Genomic DNA, 19,491 nt, shown 5'->3' with positions numbered 1-19,491 from the left:
AACGCCCAGACCCTGTGAGGGTGTAGAGACTTCAGGTCAGACGCACACGCAAGATACCAGCTCTAGAAAGTTATCCTGCTGAGCTGAAGGAACAGCATGGATGTGCTCCTTTAGCCTACGACAAAAGCAAGATATGGTAAATAATCCTAGCCTGCAATGAAAGATTTACTGGAATTGCAACATCTTACATCTTTATCACAGCCTATGCAAAGCCAGCTGCTGGCTGTATGTCCCTCCTTGCATTGCAAGTGCTCTAGCACATGTAAGACCCGAGCCATTTTGGTGTGCTAACTCAAAAGAAAACAGCCCTGACCAAAGACACACTAAGCATCTTAACAGCGAACATGACTGGCTATCACATCTGTGCTGATCTGTAAGAGGTTTTCACTCATGGGGACTTGACACCGATTCTCACTTCCCGTATGAACCACAAAATCCTTACCTATGCAAGTATTATGTGCTCTTGTGCTTGGTACCTTTGACTCTATGAAACCTGTACATAAACACAGACGAGTACCAGCACAGTCCCAGCAGTGATCATTTATACGAGAAACCTTTAACGTTGCAGTCAGCAGCATCAAGTCCAGGATGCAGCACCAGATGAAAATCAAGTATCTACAAGGGACACTGCTTGCATCCCTTGTAAGCAATTCAAGACATGCTCTGTGACCTGTCCATCACATCCCTGCTGTGTGATGGTCATGGAAGCGCTTCAGCTGCCTGAGTTTAATCCTCCAAGTCCTTTGTTATAGCAACGCACAGTTGACTTTCATGAGCCTCAAAGCCTCCAAAACACCAGGATGTCAGCACAGCCCTGCCACAGGGACCCTGTTGCTTCAGTCACATCAATGTCCCATTAAATCTTGTCATTTCTTCCCCTTCTTATACGTCATCAAACACACTAACCAACAGTCCATGAGACACATGCTTTACTTCTGCATGCTCTATGCATGGACTTTACTGTGTTTCTTCATGTGACCTGAGTTTTGTACCTTCATCTGAGCCAAGACATTGAAATTTCCCTGCTCCCCCCCTTCCCTGTTGGAAACCATGCAACTGCAGAGAGATCAGACTACACTAATACTGGGACAGCAGCCAGCAGTACGCAGTGTGCCTGGCTTTTAACAGCTAAATCCTATCAAAAATAATGATGCAAATACGGGCACTCCTCCCCAAGACATCCTAATGCTTTCAACAACCTCTTAGGAACACAGAATGCTGCTGGATGGGACAGAGCCTGAAAGGAACAAATTTGGGCCTCCTGGCACTTCCTGTTTGAACACCTGCTGGCTAAATGAACAGCTCTAGGTCTGAAAGGAGAGATTGCTGTACATCAGCTGCTGTATCAGATAGCTGCTTCCTGAGAGCAGGCATGAACTGCACCACACTATCATCTAAACGCAGTCATGAGGTGGAAAGCTCTCCTTTAAGGATCTCATGCACTGATGTAGGACCAGGGATCCTACCAAAGCACCCACCTTGAAGTACTCGGTCCCAGAGCAACATCACCATTTAAGAGACAAACTCCCTGGTTCTCTATAAAGCTTAGATACATTATCTGTCTTCAACACCCTGGGTTTCAGCAGCTTAACCAGTACCACACAGGAAGTCTGTGGGAAGCAAAACTGGACCTTACAAGTCCTGCCAGGTAAGCACATCCCCACCCCTCCTCCACAACACTACTCTACCCACACACTGCATGAGTGCGAGCAAGAACACAAAGCCTCCCTCTCGCAGAGTTAAGCTGATGGACGCAGAAACATCCATTGAAGGATGGTCTCTGTATGGGGAGTGAAGTCATGGTTCCCTGTATCCTGAAGTACATCACCTAGTGCTCTTTGGGGTCCCTCTCTGGAATAAGTGAGCCCTTGACAACTCCCCCGTCCCAGCAAGGGAAGCACCCTGCGGGCGGACGGCCCCTCGGGGAGGTGGAAATCGCCCCCCTGCCGCTGTACGCTGCTGGAGGCTGCGAAGGAGAGGCCTCGCCAGGCCCTGCTGCAGCCCCAGCCAAGGGCTCTGGCAGCCTCTTGCTCTGCTGACCGCGGGGAAGCGCGGCAGGGATGGGCGAGCAATCCCTGGGCCGCATCCAGCACAAGCTACGGCACGGCTCCAAGGCCACGCCGGCCGCACTCCTCGTCTCCCCCGCCAGACCCCAGCACCCGCTGGCCAGGCCATGTCCTCAGAGCTGCCAAAGCTGCCAAAACTTTCCCAAGCCCATTATTCTTGAGGGTGCTGGAGGAGAAGCCCACCTAGCCACACTCCTCCACCCCGGTGACACACGGTGACTCCCGCAGGTTTTGTACAAGAGGAATGATGGAGACAAGCCACAGCTTCTCTGAGAAAGTGTTAGCGCTCTCTTGCATCAAAAAAAAAAAAAGAGCAGCCAGCAAAGGTGCCTCTCTCGCAGGGACTGTGGTCAGCAGCAGCGGATGGGATGGGGCAGGGAGGGAGGCACCTCCTTTCCCCTCCCCGTGCTCTGCTTTCCCATGTTTTCTCTCATGCCTGTGCAAAGACAAAAAATGAAAAGCTATGTACCCCCTCCTCCCCATCAACTGGAGTTTTTTGGGGCAGAGTCCAGTTTTCAACTACATCGGGGCAGAGGAGGAAGAAGAGGGAGCATGCAGGGAAAGCAGCAGTGGAGGCGCTCACCTTTCTCCATTGCAGCTCACAGGCAGAGCAGCCTGCACGCGCTGCAAAACTGCTCCTTGAGACATCGTTTGCAAGGAAGTTTGGCTCCAAGTTTAAAAAAAATAAAATCACAGCCCCAGGAACACAGGGCGTTGTTGCCTCTTGCCAGACTTTTATTGAAAAAACGGGTTTTGAGCTCGTGGCGGAACACAGGGTGAAAACATCGCTTCAGGAGAAGGAACCACCTCGTCTCACCTCTTGTCAGTGACCAAAGAAAAAAGGACTTCTAACTAGCATGCCCAGAGAAAAAGTGCATGAGTTTTCTTTCCTTGAATGTCTCTGCTACCCAATTAAGGCTGCCTTGCAGGAAGATGCCTTAAAGCTATGAAAGCACAAACCTTCAGCCTAGCCCACTCGGTCTTGCTGAGGTGTGAACTGGAAGGGACTTGAGAACAAGAAATGCAGAGAGCTTTCTACTTTCTCTGAGAGGAGGAAAAACCCCCAGACATCCATATTTAAAGATGAAGTTGGAACTGGAAAGAGAAAACAAAAAGGGAGTATTTTAATAACCCTGAATCTTTATTATGCATTTTTAGTAAGGAAGCTTCCCAAGGTCCAAGTCAAGATCCAGCCCAGTCTGTGACAAGCTCTGTACAAACACATCTCAGAAGAGAGTCCATGCCCCTGGGGCAGCAAGCAAGCAAGATTTGCTCTTGGAAAAAAATCCGGTATTGTTACTTGGTTAGAAATGGATCGTATGAGAAGGGTGGAGTGAACAGCAAGAGAGCTGGCTCTGCCTCCACCTCTCTAACTGTATCCAATGCGGGTCACACTCATGGATGATGGCTTGAACTGTCTAGAGGTGGGGCAGCCTGCGTGCTCTTCCTGCCCCCCTCAGTCCCAGGACTGATGCCTGTGTGTAAAACAAACCAAGCCACACCTAGAAACAGACCCAGCCTCTGACACCAGATAGAGCTCTCCCTCCCGACAAAGCCTAGCTCACGCACCAGCCTCTGCTGTGAGGGAAGGAATACAAATCAGAGCGACAGCAGTATGTGCTGGCGCTCACATGGGACTTCACAGTGCCCAGAGACATGCTCACCAACGCAGCCTTTCACAGCTCTCGGGCCCCAGTTCTGCAAATCATCACTGCTCAGTTTAGACACTTTAAGTGTAGGCATACAGAAGACCATGCATTTCCTTGCCATTGTGCCTAACGCGTTAGCAGACTGCGTTAGCTGCTCTCCCCGCCCCAGGAGCCTGTGCACTCAAACTGGCCCATGAGCCCGTCAGCCAACTGGTCTGATGTCGAGGGCCCCATGACGGAAGAGACACCACGCTCAGGGCACTGGCTGGGGAGCGTACGAGCTCTAGCAGGGCTCGACTGAAGCTGCCTGCCAGAGGACAGGCCCCAGCTGGCCACCGTGCTGTGATACGGCCCTTTGCATACTACAGGGCACGAGCTGCGCTGAGCATGCACCCGCGGCCCCCAGCCCAGTCAAATCTCACCTCTGAGGTTGAGGGTCGAGAAGCCCCTAAATCATAGAATGCTTTGGGTTGGAAGGGACCTTTAGAGATCATCTAGCCGAACCCCCCCACAGTGAGCAGGGACATCTATTGAGCTTTAACCTAAGCGTGCATTATAGGAAACTCAAAACCAAGGCTTTAGTTGGTGATGACAGCAGCACATTTGAGTACTGTGGGAAGACTCCTATTACGAGAACTTTGCCACCTAAGCTTCCTGATGGTGTGTGGGTTAATGTATGTAACTCCCTAATATTAAATTAGGGCTCATACTGGTTTTGTCTTTCTTCTTTTTACAACTTATATTGCCCAAGGCTGTACAGATGCCCAGTAGCAGCACACGGAGATGCCCAGTCATCACGTTGCGAGGAAGCGCTAACAGACTGGGAAAGGGGATGCAACGCGTGGAGACCCAGTATTGAGCAAAGGATTAGGAGACATACCTTACCATGGGACACCTTGAGGAGCTCAGACTGTTTAGTTTACCAAAGACAAGACTGCGAGCGGTCCTTGTCGCAGACCACAGTTACAATGGTGGGGAATAGACACGCGGTACTAAAGGCCTCTTCTGTTTAGCGGATTAAACACAAGATTCAGCATCCGGAGATCAAAACTAGACAAATGCAAGCCAGAAATGAGGTGTAACAGCATGTGGGTAATTAACCACTGCAGCAACATACCAAACGCAGTGGTATTTTCCATTTGTGGTAATTACTTAATCAAGACTAGATGTTTTTTAAGACACGCTTTAGAGTCCAGAGCAAATGGAATTAATAAAAAAAGCTGGATATATGGGCTGTATTATGCAAGAAGGCAGAAATAAAGCAAAATAGCTCCTTCTGGCCTCACCATCTACTAGTCTATGGGGAAAATCGCCCCTTTTAGTGTCAGCGGAGTTGGTAGACAGCCATATTTTTAGCGACAAGACATGCTGATGTTTACATGAAACAGTAATAATAATAAGTTGTGTCTCACCCACACCTCTAATCTGAAATTCTCCAAGCTATTTACTGTCACTACGTCGGTAAGCCTGACAACTCACTGGCTGATAAATTGGCATTATCATCCCCCTTTCATCCAGCTTGAACTTTTTCAGAGCAGCTAATCCTCTGCTTACCATTCACATGGGAAACAGTACACTCAGGCTACTTGTCATCTTGGGCACCTACTTTTAGGCCTCTTGGTGAAAAAATGTTCACACAGGCGCCTCGCAGAAGGTCTCGGAGTGGGAAGCGGCTCAGCACATAGAACTGTGCAGCAGCTGCCTACTCTGGATGCTCATCCCCAGTACACATTCTACAGCACTCAAAAACTCTGTACAACCTCCCTAGAAAAATTCTGGTAACAATGTACTTTTTAAGACCAGAAGTCAGCAGTTAAAATGTTTTTTTTTAATTAAAAAAGAGAGAATGTTTCCTCGTTGTTTTAACAAACATCTAAACATCTTCATGTACAACAGACAGACCAAAAAAAGGAGTAATTTCCATTAGTTACCATGACAACCAATGGAAATCGCTAACAGATCTTCTCTCTCTTGTCAACCTTTGGCAGACCTGTCAGGGAAAGCAAGCGACTATGCCCCGTGTAAGATTCTCTACTTAACTAGAACATATAGCTCACAGGGAAATCTACACTGCCATAAGGTCAAGTGCTCCCCTTACAGCACATCTCCAGTTTGTCTCCTCTTGAGATACAAACATCCGGAGAGATGCTTGTTGCTCCCCTCCGAGAGCAAACACCCTCCAGAAATGCAATCCCCACTGCGAGACACCCCAGCTCTCCCACTTTATGCCCCTCCTCTCTCTCTCTGGTTCCATAAAAACATTCAACCACCTCTTCCCTCCCATCTATGGGCCACCAGCTCACATCTTAAATGTGGCCTATACAAGCCCTTTTTCCACATCTTTACTGCCTGGCAAGAAATTGCTGTATCACACAGCAATTCTGGTCCACATTTTATCGCCATCTTCCTTACTATTGTTATCACTGTTGGTAAGGATAATGACCTGCAAGGCCTGCTGCACCTTCTACATGAGAGCTTTTAAACTTAACAGGAATGCATTCAGCTTCATAAACCCTTCTGAGTGGCACAGCACCATCATTATCCTTATTTTACAGATGTGAACACCACAGCTTATAGAATTAGGTGCCTTCCCCAAAGCCTACATACAAATCATGGCATGATGATAAGAGCGAGAACGAATGGGTCTGGAGAGAAGAGTCTGTTTGCATTTTCTTGATGCCTAACAGGCTCCAAAGTTGTTTGAACCACATATGCTCAGAGTCCCCTTTAGTCCCTCCACCCTGCCAAAACCCCACAGCAAATAAATATAAACCTGAAAGAAACCCAAAAACCCAACAGTTGTCTCTGTTTAATGCTGGTTTACTGTTGACCTTGCATCTGCAGCCAGGACAGCCTAATTCACCCCAGTGTCTGGATGAGTGCTGCTGCACTGCAGAAGTACTTGGCAGTGATTTGTGAGGAGATATTAACACCCAGCTGTTCTCCAGTCTCTTTCAGTTTTCACGTGCACAAAGTTAGGAGTGGCCCAGGCACTGCACTGACACCATGCGGTTTCAGGCTATTCATTTACCACAGCAAGATTCAACACTCACCCAAAATTCCCAAATAATCTGCACTGACTGCAAATTTTGCTGCACCTGCCTTCCGCATCCCCATCCCAGGTCTGGGTTGCAGGAGTTACCAGCAAGTTACTCCATAACAGGGCTGAGTAAGGTGACTCTGTGCGCATGCCTGTGCATGCGCACGAGGGGTAACAAACCACATTTTGTGCCCTATGATTAAGCACACTTTGGCTCAGTTTCCTCCATGACACCCTCCTGGGGGACTGCAGACAGCTCCGAGTGCCAAGGAGGGAAGGCGCAACCATAAAGCTCGAAGCTGAGCAACAACAAGCTGTTCTACAAGCTGCTTCCCACAGATTCCTCTCTCGAGGTTGACTGCATTTGGTGGCTGCAAAGGTATGAACTATGATCAGAGGGATGTAATTATAAAACATTTCTCTGGTCTGTAGTAAAAGCTGATCTCATGCTGGAGCTTTTCCCTCAGTGTCCCAGTTTCAGCTGGCATAGAGTTAATTTTCTTCCTAGTGGTTGGTATAATACCGTGTTTTGGATTTAGGACAAGAATAATGTTGATAACACAGGGGTGTTTTCCTTACTGCTGAGCAGTGCTTACACAGGGTCAAGGCCTTTTCTGCCTCTCACCCCACCCCACCAGCAAGCAGGCTGGGGGTGCACAAGAAGTTGGGAGGGAACACAGCTGGGACAGCTGACCCCAACTGACCAAGGGGATATTCCATACCATATGAGGTCATGCTCAGCATATAAAGCTGGGGAAAGAAGAAGGAAGCGGGGGGAATGCTCTGAATGATGGCGTTCGTCTTCCCAAGTAACCATTATGTGTGATGGAGCCCTGCTTCCCTGGAGATGGCTGAACACGAATTCCTTGTTCTGCTTTACTTGTGTGCACGGCTTTTGCTTTACCTACTAAACTGTCTTTATCTCAACCCATGAGTTTTCTCACTTTTACTGTTCTGATCCTCTCCCTCATCCCACTGGGGGGGAGTGAGCGAGCGGCTGTGTGGTGCTTAGTTGCCAGCTGGGGTTAAACCACAGCACTCAGGTAGGGCAGTAACTACTGTACCACAGTGTCTGTTTTTACAAAACTTAGAGGAACATAGTATCTTGTGTTCAAAAAATGGGCAGATGTGGCACTTTAGGACATAGTTTAGTAGGCATGGTGGTGTTGGGTTGATGGTTGGACTGACAGTCTTAGAGGTCCTTTCCAACCTTCATGATTCCTAGTTTTTATGTTCATTAAAAAAAAATCCAGCCACCAAGCCAGGAAACATGAAATTAATTATTACTCTCCCCTTAATTGGTGTAGTGGTGGACTTGGTAGTGTTAGGTTAATGGTTGGACTGGATGATCTTAAAGGTCTTTTCCAACCTAAACGATTCTATGATTCTATGATCTTGTAGGAAATTAATATACTTTGCTAAACATGGCTGAAACTGGCTGTTGGGTTTAAAAGAGGTTCAAAGGTACCAACGAACAGAGAATAAGATCACATAAACCTCTGTTTCTTTAGGCAGCCAGGGGAAAAATGTTCTGCTTTGGCAGGAGAAAGGAAACTACAAGGAGATTAGAAGTGGGTTAAGCATGTTGCTGAGGGGCCCCGTAAACTGGCTACGTGTACAAGGTGGACATAACTGCACAAGGGAGACACCGATTACTGTTGAACATGGGGGCATAATTAGGACTGTTGGGACAGAATTAAAAGATTAATGGTCTACTTGTTCATAGAAGAGGTCCATGAAGATAAACTTACTGACTTTGAGATACTCCAGAGCATGGTATCATTTTTCATGGAACAGGAAGGGGGCATCACTTACTGGGGATGTGTAAAACTGGATTTGACAAGACATTAATGACCACGGTTTGTACAAGGAGCTACTAATCCCATGGCACGCAGCAATACCTTGTAGAAGAAACAGTATCTTTTTCTAAAGGGGGATGCTTTGAATGGTCTCAAAAAGCATTATCACATTTGTCACTAGCCCCTCTGAAAAGCTTGGTGAAACACATGGGCTGTGGGGAATCATCCTGCAAGCCTGAGCACGTCTTCCTGCATACACTTCTCAGGTGAACAAAGGCCTGAGGACATGCCTCTCACCCTCCTGAAAGTGCTCCTTTCAGCTAGGCAGGGCTGGTCACACTGCCCCAGCCACAGCTCGGCAGCTGATGTGACCAAGGAGGCACTGCGAGCAGCCACCGACGTGTGCCACTGGCCACACCGCAGCCCGACCCTGCAGCAGGTCAAACATGGGAATGCTCCTTGCCAGGGACAGCACAGGCCACCTGCCCAGCCCTGGGCATGGGAAAGGCAATGCGCTGCTTGCTGAGCAAAGCTCAGCACATGAACAAGCCCAGATGCCAACACTTGCTCTTTATCTGCACACTGGGTATAAATCAGTCAGTTAAAGAAAAAGATTTTTAAAAGTACTCCCTCTTTACCCTTAAACACCATCCTCTACCAACAGGTCTGGAACTCAGTCCTGTGGACGCAAGAAATGGAGCTCCATGAGAAATGGAGCCTCTATTGCAACCTGACTTCTCTGCCATCTGCCCACGGGGCAACCGGAGAAGGGGAGCGCTGCCTGAATGAGATTAGGCGCATACTACTCGCGCGGCATTCATCATCTAGGGGCTGGAATACCCCAGAGCTTGCATTACGTGGAGCAAACACGCTGTCCTCAGACGGGAATACCACAGCTTTTCTGCCAAGTTGAAGGCAATGCCTTCAACGTGAATGCTTGGTCCCCTGCCACCTTAATCTTCCAGAGCCCTGGGTTTGAATGTGTGAGCTGCAGACCGGAGCTGGGTCACAACCTCTTCGGTTATCCCTGAGGAATTTTACTCACCCAGACAATGAAATGATCCAGACACAGCAAAAATTCCCTGAGGAAATCTCTTCCTCCTACATATAGGAAACGAGACAACAATTCCAATCCCTCATACTTAAGCTTCCTCAAATGTAAACATGAAAAAGCGGCCAAAACGCAGGAGGGGAAGAAAGTCCCAGAGCAGCAAGGAGTACATATGCAAAGAGTTACGTCATGCAGAAGGAAAGCTCTTGGCTTCGGGCTACAATTACCAGCACTTAAATGGCAGGGGCCGCTCTAGCATGGAGGAGAGGCCCCCCCGGCACCATCCTCCAGATCGATTTATCATCGGGAAAACTCCACCATCAAAACCATCCCTGGACAGCACGGAGCTGGAGGCCAACCTGGCACCTCGCCAGCGCCTGTCAAACACTCCCTCTTCCATCTGTCCCAGCGGATGGACAGAAAGTCCTTATTCTGCCCCACTGACGCTGAAGCCCCAAAATGCCTCGCCCTGGCAGCAGGGTCACAAGGAAAGAGCGGCCAAGGGCAGCATTTCTGATGGCAGAAGGCACACGCAGCCCATGGGCTCCTGCGGTAGGACAAGGTTCACCAGTACGTCTCTCCATCAGAGGCAGGTACCTTTGCCAGCCCACCCCTATGACCCCACTCTTGCTTCCCTCTTATCCAAGATTTTAATGCCCTCTTCTCCCCTCCCCTGACTGGGAAGGCTTGAAAAGACTGTTTCAGGCTTGAGTCTTACTCCTGCCACAGCTACCTCCACAGCAACTCCTTCCACTACCTCCCTAGGTCTCCTCACAGATAAAGAAACAAAGTTGTTTCTGGCTATAGATAATCTTTGAAGCTATCACTATTTCTTGAAAACCTGTTGTGGGGAAAAGCTGATTGAGCTTGGAAAGCTCCACCAGCATCCATGTTCCCAAAGCCTCTTCAGAGAGATCCTGTATCAGGACTGAGCTAGTAGCAGGGATGGGATCAGGAGGAAAATGTACTGGCTAGGGACAACCAGCAGTGGGTGACAAATAGCTGTCCAACCGGTCCTTCTGCTCTTCCAAGCCCAGTGCTATCCTGGTTGGGAGCACAAGGTGTGCAAATCCTCTCCCCTGCCACTGAAACCCAGCTGCTCTGACTTGGTGTTTTTGTCTGTTTCTCTCTATTGTTCCCTCAAGCTGGTTTGTTGCTCTTTGCATTGCAAGGCCCTCTACAGAGATATGATAAATTGAAAAAAATCCACTAAATTGATATGCTTACGGCTTTCATGCTGTGTAACAGAGCTGCAAAATGAAATGAGGGAAAGATGAAGGAACAAGAAGAAAAGCTGGTTACTATGGGGTCCATTACATAGTGTTACAGTATTTAGAGAAAGTGGTTAGAGGTCCATCTCTGGGACAGCAGTTGACAGGGTACAGCCAAGAGAAACACTGTACAGAGAGCCATCCTGCAATGCCCATAGAGAGATGAATGAGATGGGTTCTAACAAGTCTTTCCTCTCAACCTCCTGCTTTTCCTGGTGCATTGGGTATTTTCCTCAGAAGCACAGGAGAACTGGCACTCTCTCCCCAGTGAGACAAAAAAAGAGATTCCAGTCTTCAAGCAGTGTTTAGTTTCTTCTGCCAAAATATTTACTTAGCTGTCAAACAGTGGAAATGTGGGATCCACCTACAGCTGAGCTAATGAGATACCAAATCCCTCCTCGATCATCCACCCTAAACCCCTTGTTCTTTCCAAATGTGTTGGTCCAAGAGAAGCCTCCAAATTGCTTCCAGGTTATGGACCCCTTGACGCACTCCAAACAAGGTGCGGGTGTCTCAAGAAATTCCACATATGCAGACTGCAGCATGAGCTTGCTTTTCTTCATCATCTCTCACAGACAGCCTACATCTAATCCACTGCCCCAAGCAACCACAGGCCCAATGTCAAAACTGAGAGCTACAGTGTAATAAATGAGAGAGCTAAGGCATAGAGCAGGTACTAAGATTTCATAGGAACGTCTATGAACTTCACTTCTGGGTAGCTGGTTTGCACAGCGGAGAAGGGACATAGTCACTCATTACTGCTGGCTGGTGTCTTCAGCCCAGATCAGAACTGGAGCACATTTGAGAGCAAGTAGTATGAAAATGCCATGCAGTCGCTGCTTGTGCTACACTTATCTGTGCTTTAATACAGCACTGAAGCCTCCAGGCCTGTTTATCTGCCATTTGTTTATTTACTGCTGCAAGGCCTAGGAACGGCAATCAGAGCCCCACAGCACAAGAAGAAATAAGCCCCTGCTCTAACCAGCTCACATCTAACTTAGTACACTAGCTACGGCAAAATCTACAACCTCTGGGAAAGTTGAGAGGTATATATCCCCATGTCTGCCACCCAGACGCAGGTCTGGAAGGAGGTACGCTTCACAGTGTAACAGCAGTCTGCTCTTTTCTTTTGCTGAGCTCAGAGACAACGTTGTGAGGGATAAATCTCTCCGAAGAAATGCTGGTTATTCACAGATTAGCTTTGACATCGTAGGACAGCAGAAGCTGACCCCCCCGCGAGGACAGATGCAACCCAGCTAAATAAGGCATTTCTGGGACCCAATCTCATCTAGCTCACAGGATATGTGGCAAAAACACAGCCTGGTTAATAGGAGTCTCACAAGCCCAGAAAGACACATCTGGCTGAGATTTGTGACAAACTCTCTTCTGTACAAAGAGAAACATTCCCCAGCTCATGTAACACCACACAAGAAAGATCAAAGGTGCCCCGGTGCCTCCTGATGGGTAAGCAGCTGTACCAATAACAGCAGCTGGAAAATGCAACAGGAGACTGTCGGCCAGTCCTTTCCTCCTGTGCTGGGAGCAGAGATGCCCCCCAGGCAGCCCCCAGCAGCAGCCCCCCTGTTAATTACCGGCAAGGAATTTGCACTGTGGCAGATAAAGTCATTCACTCAGCTCCAGCACATTTGCACAAAGCAGCTCGGATCTGACAGCAGCTCCAATCTGAGAAGAGCATCAGGGTGCCATGTGCACCTACGTGCTACGCGACATCTCTTCTGCTTCAGAGCTTGCACCACACACACTGCTGCTTGAAGGTTATGGTCCCTTCAAAACAGCCGGCGAGGTTGTTTAAACACTTGTAGACGGGGCATTTGGCCGGTGACTTCAGCGTGGCATGAGGTGCCTCAGACAGAACCACCTGGTTCGTCTCCCAGACTCTGATCCCTGGGACCAGCCGCAGCACAGCAGCTGCCCAATGGCACAGCAGGCGCCTTAAAAACCAGGCTTTGCACAGATGAGCCTTTGCTGTGCGCCCAGAATAGAATCACGTTTTCCCTGCCTCCTCATTTAAAATATGCTTATCGCCTTGAGGCGCAACTCCAGCAATGCCTGGTCTGGCACTCAAGGGCAGAATTTCAAGGAGGAAGATGCCTATCGGTCCAAAACCAGCTTGAGGAGAAAAAATGGATGCAATTTTTCCTTCCACTGAAGACTGAAGATGTGCCTGCTAGACTAGACCTGGGAAGCTAGTTTTATTACATTAGCCAGTTACATGTGACTGATGGGTTTTATTGCACAAAGCCAGCGCATATTAAAACCAGCCCAAGCTACCCACACGATTGGCACCATGGTATCTTTTCTTTCCACTGCCATGGACAAAATATCAGCAAGAGGAGGACTGAACTGCCCACAAAGTCTCTATCACTAATTTCAAAGGCAAACGGACCCTTCTTAAAACAATGGCTTCAGGGCCAAATACAGCTATGCAATTACATGAGGATCTCAACTTTAATTTATTCACTTTAATTTATTAAGACAGCAGTTTTTAGTCTTCACCACTGCAAAAACGTGGGAAAAGCTTAACCAAAGCAAGCTGACAATGCTGGCCAGACTCTGTGAACAGCCCAGTGGGAGGAAGTACACCAGGCTTGACAAAGAGCAGCTGAACTCCCAGCTCCATCTCCCCCAGGGCACACAAGCACTCTGCTGGCAAAAGGGGCACAGGACTTGGAAGGGGTTGAGTGTTGCCCTCCCTACATGCAAAAGCAGTCAAGTTGGATCGAGAGGAAGCGCTCAGGTGAGTCAGGCAAACGGAACTTAGCCGAAACCTTTATCTTTTGTCTTCCCCATAACACCCCTTTTCGGCTTTTCACATGGAAAAGTTACACTGAGGGAAAAGGAGGTGGGGTGAAAAAAAATTAATCCCAGGGTTCCAACAGATGTAGACACTGCAGACACTGCGCTATTAGAAAAGGTTATAAATCTGCCTCCCGATGCTTGTCATCGCTGTGTTGCTTGGGGGTTATTGCCCCCTCAGATTTGTCACTGGATCTCCTTGCAAGGGGAGAGCATCTAGCCCTCCTCCTCCTCTAGCCCTTTTCAGCCAATATGAGACAAGTCAGATTAAACTGTTTACATAACTCTTTCCAAAGGCTGGCTCGTTTGGCTAGAAACGGGTTAAGGATAGTTCAGGAGAACAGCTACAAGTCTGGGACCAATCTGTGGGGAATGGTCTGAACAGGCAGAAAAATCGCAAGGAGCAGAGGGCAGGCCAGGGCAGTGACCTCTCCTCTTGGCAAGGCTGGATTCAGGAAAGGGCTTCTGTCCACAGCCTGCACCAATATACTCATGCTGGCATAAGCCTCTTTGCTAACATCTAAAATTCACAGTGAAAATAACTTTCTCGATGATTCTGAATCAGGTCTAAGCCAAAACGAAAAAAGAAAAACCCTCACTCTTATTTTGAAATAAGTATGCTGGTATAATTAGGGTGGTACTGCCAGTGGAAGTGCTCCTGCACACCACCCTTCAGACCTCATGGACACAGTCAAACAGCGACTGGACTCCTCTCCAGTGTTAACTAGGTAACTTAGTCCAGCAGGATATGAACAACTGATTAACTTTTAATACATTCATCAGACATTTCGAGCCTCTCCCTTCTCCTCTATCACAATGGATGCTTCCCCAAAATCACTCCATCTGCTTCAGAAAGCCCCAGCTGAGAACACTTCACCTCCCTAGCATCCCTGTTAACACTAGCGAATGGCCGCCTCATTGAGACACTGACCCAGGAAGAAAGAGATAAAAAGGACTGTCTGAAGCTGGTGGCTGGCTTCCATCCGAGAAGTACAGTTCACCGTCTATTGCTCTTGTGACTATTACTGAACCGGGCCAAGAAAAGCTCCCAGGTTTTGGCACGTCTCAGATTTTCCAGTCTGCACAAAATCATGCCAGGAACATTTACTGAAGCAATTTCTTTCTTTCTTTAAAGACTCTAATTATGCACCTAACAATGCTGTAGAAATGAGCATTGTACAGAAACCCCAGTACAGTTCATATATAGTTTTGCCGACAAAAGGACTGGAAGCTTAAGGCTCGGTGTTAATATTCCAAACATACTGAAAGGCACGAAGTGCAAACTGCAGCAGAAACAGGAGAAATAGAGAGGTTATCACTTCCAACATCTGGAAGAGGGAAAACCACACAGGAAAACGCCATACTAATCTTACTAAACGCCAGTGATGCAGGAGAACAGTAACAAGAAACATTTAGAAGGGGGCAACCATCAAAGCCATCTCTGAAATGCAAGCAGCTCACCTGCAAGCACAGCCCACTACCTAGAAAATGAGGTCTAGATATCCCAGAGGGTGGGATACTACCTGTGAGTGAACTGATGTTCACCACTCAGCAGCTACCAGCAACAAGGAATGAAACTGAACCCCAAAACAAAAGTTGTCTCATGTGTCAATTTTCCCTGAAACCGGACCCAAACCTCACTCATCACTCTCAAGTTTTGCTGAACTTAGACTGGAATTGAACCAAAACATTCACTGGTTTGACACCTGGACCACTACCCCTGAAAACAGTCAAATCATTCATTTATCCACTCAAGCATGAACTGGCCTTTAAAACCAAGTTTTGAACATGATGGCTGTACGTTTTCCTTACTTGCAGTTTGCAGATGAGGCACAGAGACATGATAGTACTTACACTTGGGAAGCTATCCAGGTATTCCAAATTAAGACTACATTAGGCAAAACCCAGGATTTAGCACTTTGACCGCATCAACATAATGTTAGTGGCACCAGTGAAATCAGAAATCAAGGGCCAAACACATCTTGGCTATGTTTCTCCTGGTTACTGACTCCAAGAGGCTTTACTCTGACCACTGCCATCACTATTTAGCTGTTATTATCATTCATCTTATGGATGCGCTGCTGTGCACTTCCTTCCTACAGAGGTTTCACCGTACATTGACCAGAACTGGCTAAGGTTTATTTAGGGTACCTAGGAAAATGAATAAAACCAATCTGGCTTTTTCGGGACAGTGTTGGAGACAATGCGTGGAAACGCTGACTACATAAGTATGTCACGCCTTGGGAAGAAAGTGTATTACAACATTATCATGTAGAGGCAGATGTGAGATGCTAGCCCATACTACAGCTGGGTCCCGCTCCCCTTGGTTTTCACGATAGCCGCGACTAGAGCCATAGCTTGAAGTGTCGGCTCGCAACCGCCCTGTCTCACCTCCGCTCCTCACGTGCCCCAGCGTTTGCATTGTCTGTTCAGCGAGCGGCTGGCAGTCGCGGGGAGTTCGCCGAAGAGCTTTGCTTACGGGGACAGAGCAACAGCGACGGGCTTCACCCTAAACCCCCCCTCTTTGCCATAACCTGGGAAGCGTGGTCCACGGGTGGGAGGCAGAAAAAGAGGGAACCGTTTGCAAGAAGTCAGACGTGTTTATGCATTTTTTTGCGCGGAGCCAAACTGCGATGCTCTAGGGTGGGGCTCACCATCTGGGAGAAATATGTAGGGAGAAAAAAACGCAGGCAGGGAGGACGAGCCGCCCCCCCGGGCGGGGACCGCTTCCCTCCGAAAGCAGGCTCGGCCTCCCTCCCCAGCCCAGCTTGAGTTCATTTTCCTCAAATCACTTCCACATTTCCCCTGCCGTAATTATAAAATATTTTGTTCCTGACCTCACTTTTACGGAGGCCGCCACAACCGGGAATTCAGGCACCGTTTCTTTTCTGTCAACAGAGCTGGGGGTGGTGGTGGGGGGGGGTGTTGCGAGTTGGGGGCTTTCAATGGTTTTCAATGTCATTGCAGTAAAAGAAGGGGAGGGGGAAAAAAAAAAAAAAAAAAAAAAGAGTGAAAGAAAGAGCGGGAGAGGAGGGGGGCTGCCGAGAGGAGCCCGGCCCGCCGGCAGGCTGGAGGGGGGGCCCGGCCCGGGCCGGGCGGGGACGCGGCCCCCTCGCCCCCACCGAGGGCTCCGGCGGCCCCTCAACTTCCCTCCCGCCCCGGCTCCTACTTTCCCCCGTCCCGGCGGTTCCCCCTCCCCGGTCCGGGTGCCGCCCGCAGCCCGGCGGCGCCGGGGAGGGGGACGCTGTGGAAAACGCCAGAAAGGGACCCCCGCTCCGCTTCCCCCCCACCCCACCCCACCCCACCCCCGGCCCGCCCCGGCCCCCCGCCCGGGCCCGGCGCCTACCTCGGCTCGCAGGCGGGCGACGGCCAGCAGGGCGCAGAGCAGCGGGAGAGTTTTCCAGATCTGCAAGAGAGGGAGCGGGGGGGGGGGGGGGGGGGGGGGGGGGGCGGTGAGTACGGGCCGGGCCGGGCCGGGTCGGGGCGAGCGGGGCCGGGGCCGCCGCCGCCAAACTTCCCGGCCTGGCGGCCCCGCTCACCATGCTGCGGGCAGCTGGCGGCACCGGCGGGGCAGGAGGAGTTGCGGAGGCGCCTCTCCCGGCTCCGGCTCGCTCGGGAAGGGAAGGGGAGGGCTCCCCCTCACCCCGACCCGCCAGCCCGCGGCTCCACCCCCGGCCCGACCCCCGCCGCCTACCCCCGCCCCGGGGCCGGCTCCTCCCCGGCCCGCCGTGAGGGGGCGGCGCCCCCCCCCCCCCCCCCCCCCCCCCCCGCTTCCCCGGACCCCGCCGCCCCTCGGCGGTGCCCCCGGCCCTTCCCCTCCCGGAGCGCTCGGCGCCCCACGGGGGACCACGGCGGCTTTTGCTGAAGGCTGAGGAGCGTCCAGGGGACTGGCTCGGCCCCCCCGGCCCAGCGAGTGCCCGGGGAGGGGGTTGCCGCCCCGCACCACCGGGCCTCACACCCTGGGCCGGGCAGAAGATGGGTCCGGGGAGGCCCCCCCAGCCCTGCACTGGTGGGGGGCCAGGAAAAGCGGGGAGCCACCATGCCAGGGCGCAGCTGCCCGCCAGCCCGGCCGAGAGCACCCCTTCCCTTCCCAAAAAGGGGAGAGTGAGGCACGAGGTGGCTTCTCCGCAGGCGAGGCGCTGTAGAAACCCACTGCCACCCGTGCTCCGGCCCTGAGGCCATGCTGAAATCCCGGCCACGGCTACGGGTGCCGTTCGTGTCGGCGTGCGGCGAGGCTGAAAAGTAAGGGTTTAAGCCCATATGCGTTAGGACCCAAATAGCGTTGGCTGAACGGAACAGGCATCCGGGGTGTTGTGCCAGGCACAGGGGGCCAAAATCCCACCTGAAATGCCTGGTGCTCATTTGCGTATAAATAGCTGTGATCCTCTTGTTCAATCTCTTCATCTCTGAATTTCAGAAGCCTCTGGTACCTAGAAAGCAGGATCTGACAGTGCAAAGACACTGTTTGTCCTGGGCACATACAGAAATCTGTGTTACAGCAAACAACACCATGACACCAGTTGTCAAGGGCTTTTCCTTGAGTTTTGAGGTTGGTTGTAACCAAAAATGACACCACTGGCTTTGAAATCCCATCTTCCTCTGTAACCAAGCATCCCCATAAGCCATCTATCTTCTTGCCCTGCTTTATTCTGTGCCCTAAACACAAGCGGGCGCCATGGGAGAGATGCTGGTGTGTGTCCCCTCATCGTTCACCAAGGCCAAAGATTATTACAGAATCATAGAATTGTTTAGGTTGGAAAAGACCTTTAAGATCATCCAGTCCAACCATTAACCTACACTACCAAGTCCACACTAAACCAGTCAAGGGTAGACTAGACTAAACCATGTCCCGAAGTGCCACATCTACTCGTTTTTTGAACGCTTCCAGGGACGGCGTCTCCACCACCTCTCTGGGCAGCCTGTTCCAATGCTTGACTACCCTTTCCGTATTCTAGCATCCTGCTGGAAGGAGCAAACTCTGGAAAAGAGTTCTCCTGGATCAGTCCACATCTGGACTGTTCACGGCAGCTGTGCCCCTTAGCTGTGCTTCCTCAGGCTCTGCTCCCTCACTCTGTTCTGGTTTTAGGACTACCGTTACTAATTTTGCATTTATAAAGCATCCTCCCCAGCAAGTTCTGCTTCTGTCTGTGAGCGGTACTAGCCTATAAATCTATCCTGAAGAGATGTCTAATTATTTCACTGCTGATGCTAAGCAATGTGGTTTTCATTGTCTTTTTTTTTTTAAACTCACCTTTCACAAAGTACCTCTTTGTTTTGTAGTCATTGATTGCTTTGCCTCATGACACAGCGCAGGGAGATTTATGGCTGAACTCAGCTGGCCTCTAGTTTGCAGAAGCATCATAGGATGAGCCTCACCCTGAGTCACCCTGATGCAAGTGCAACGACTGGCAAATGATAAATACATTTTAAAAGATTCATCAATTTCTGGCCTCTTGATGCCCATCTCTGCGCAAGCGGTGCTACACGAGGACACTATTTCCAGAGGGTAAAAGTGACTCACACCACTCTTGGGAACAGAGCACTGGCAGGGGTCTCCCAGCTCCCGCGCTCCCTCCCTGATACCATGGGCAGTCACCTCATGTAAGTGCGATTACCCACTGTGCTGGATTATATAGGTCGCCATGAGCATGGGGTTTTTTCCTGTGGAATCAAAGGACTGAATATGAAACACAAGGTAAAGGATTAATCCTCCATTCTGCATTGGCATTCAGGTACATGATAGCGTATTTCTTCAAGTTAGTTTTTATCATGTGGAAATGGGTAGAGGTGAAAACCAA

The 19,491-nt window shown here is 49.9% G+C and overlaps 1 protein-coding gene across 1 annotated transcript in view; it reads right to left on the bottom strand.

Moving 5' to 3' along the window:
- FSTL1 (follistatin like 1) overlaps positions 1–19,157 on the bottom strand; it is a 55,809-nt gene extending 36,652 nt beyond the window's left edge. Inside the window, exons 1-3 of the mRNA XM_075710601.1 lie at positions 19,070–19,157; positions 18,036–18,163; positions 17,040–17,099 (exon numbers count right to left, since the gene is read on the bottom strand). Of these exons, the coding sequence (XP_075566716.1) occupies positions 17,040–17,099; positions 18,036–18,163; positions 19,070–19,157 (276 nt within the window). The remainder of the gene's footprint in view (positions 1–17,039; positions 17,100–18,035; positions 18,164–19,069) is intronic.
- Positions 19,158–19,491: the final 334 nt, after the last annotated feature.

This window comes from Pelecanus crispus, chromosome 1 (genome assembly GCF_030463565.1).
Source record: "Pelecanus crispus isolate bPelCri1 chromosome 1, bPelCri1.pri, whole genome shotgun sequence".
Classification (NCBI taxonomy): domain Eukaryota; kingdom Metazoa; phylum Chordata; class Aves; order Pelecaniformes; family Pelecanidae; genus Pelecanus; species Pelecanus crispus.
This window is presented reverse-complemented; position numbering and strand designations above follow the sequence as displayed.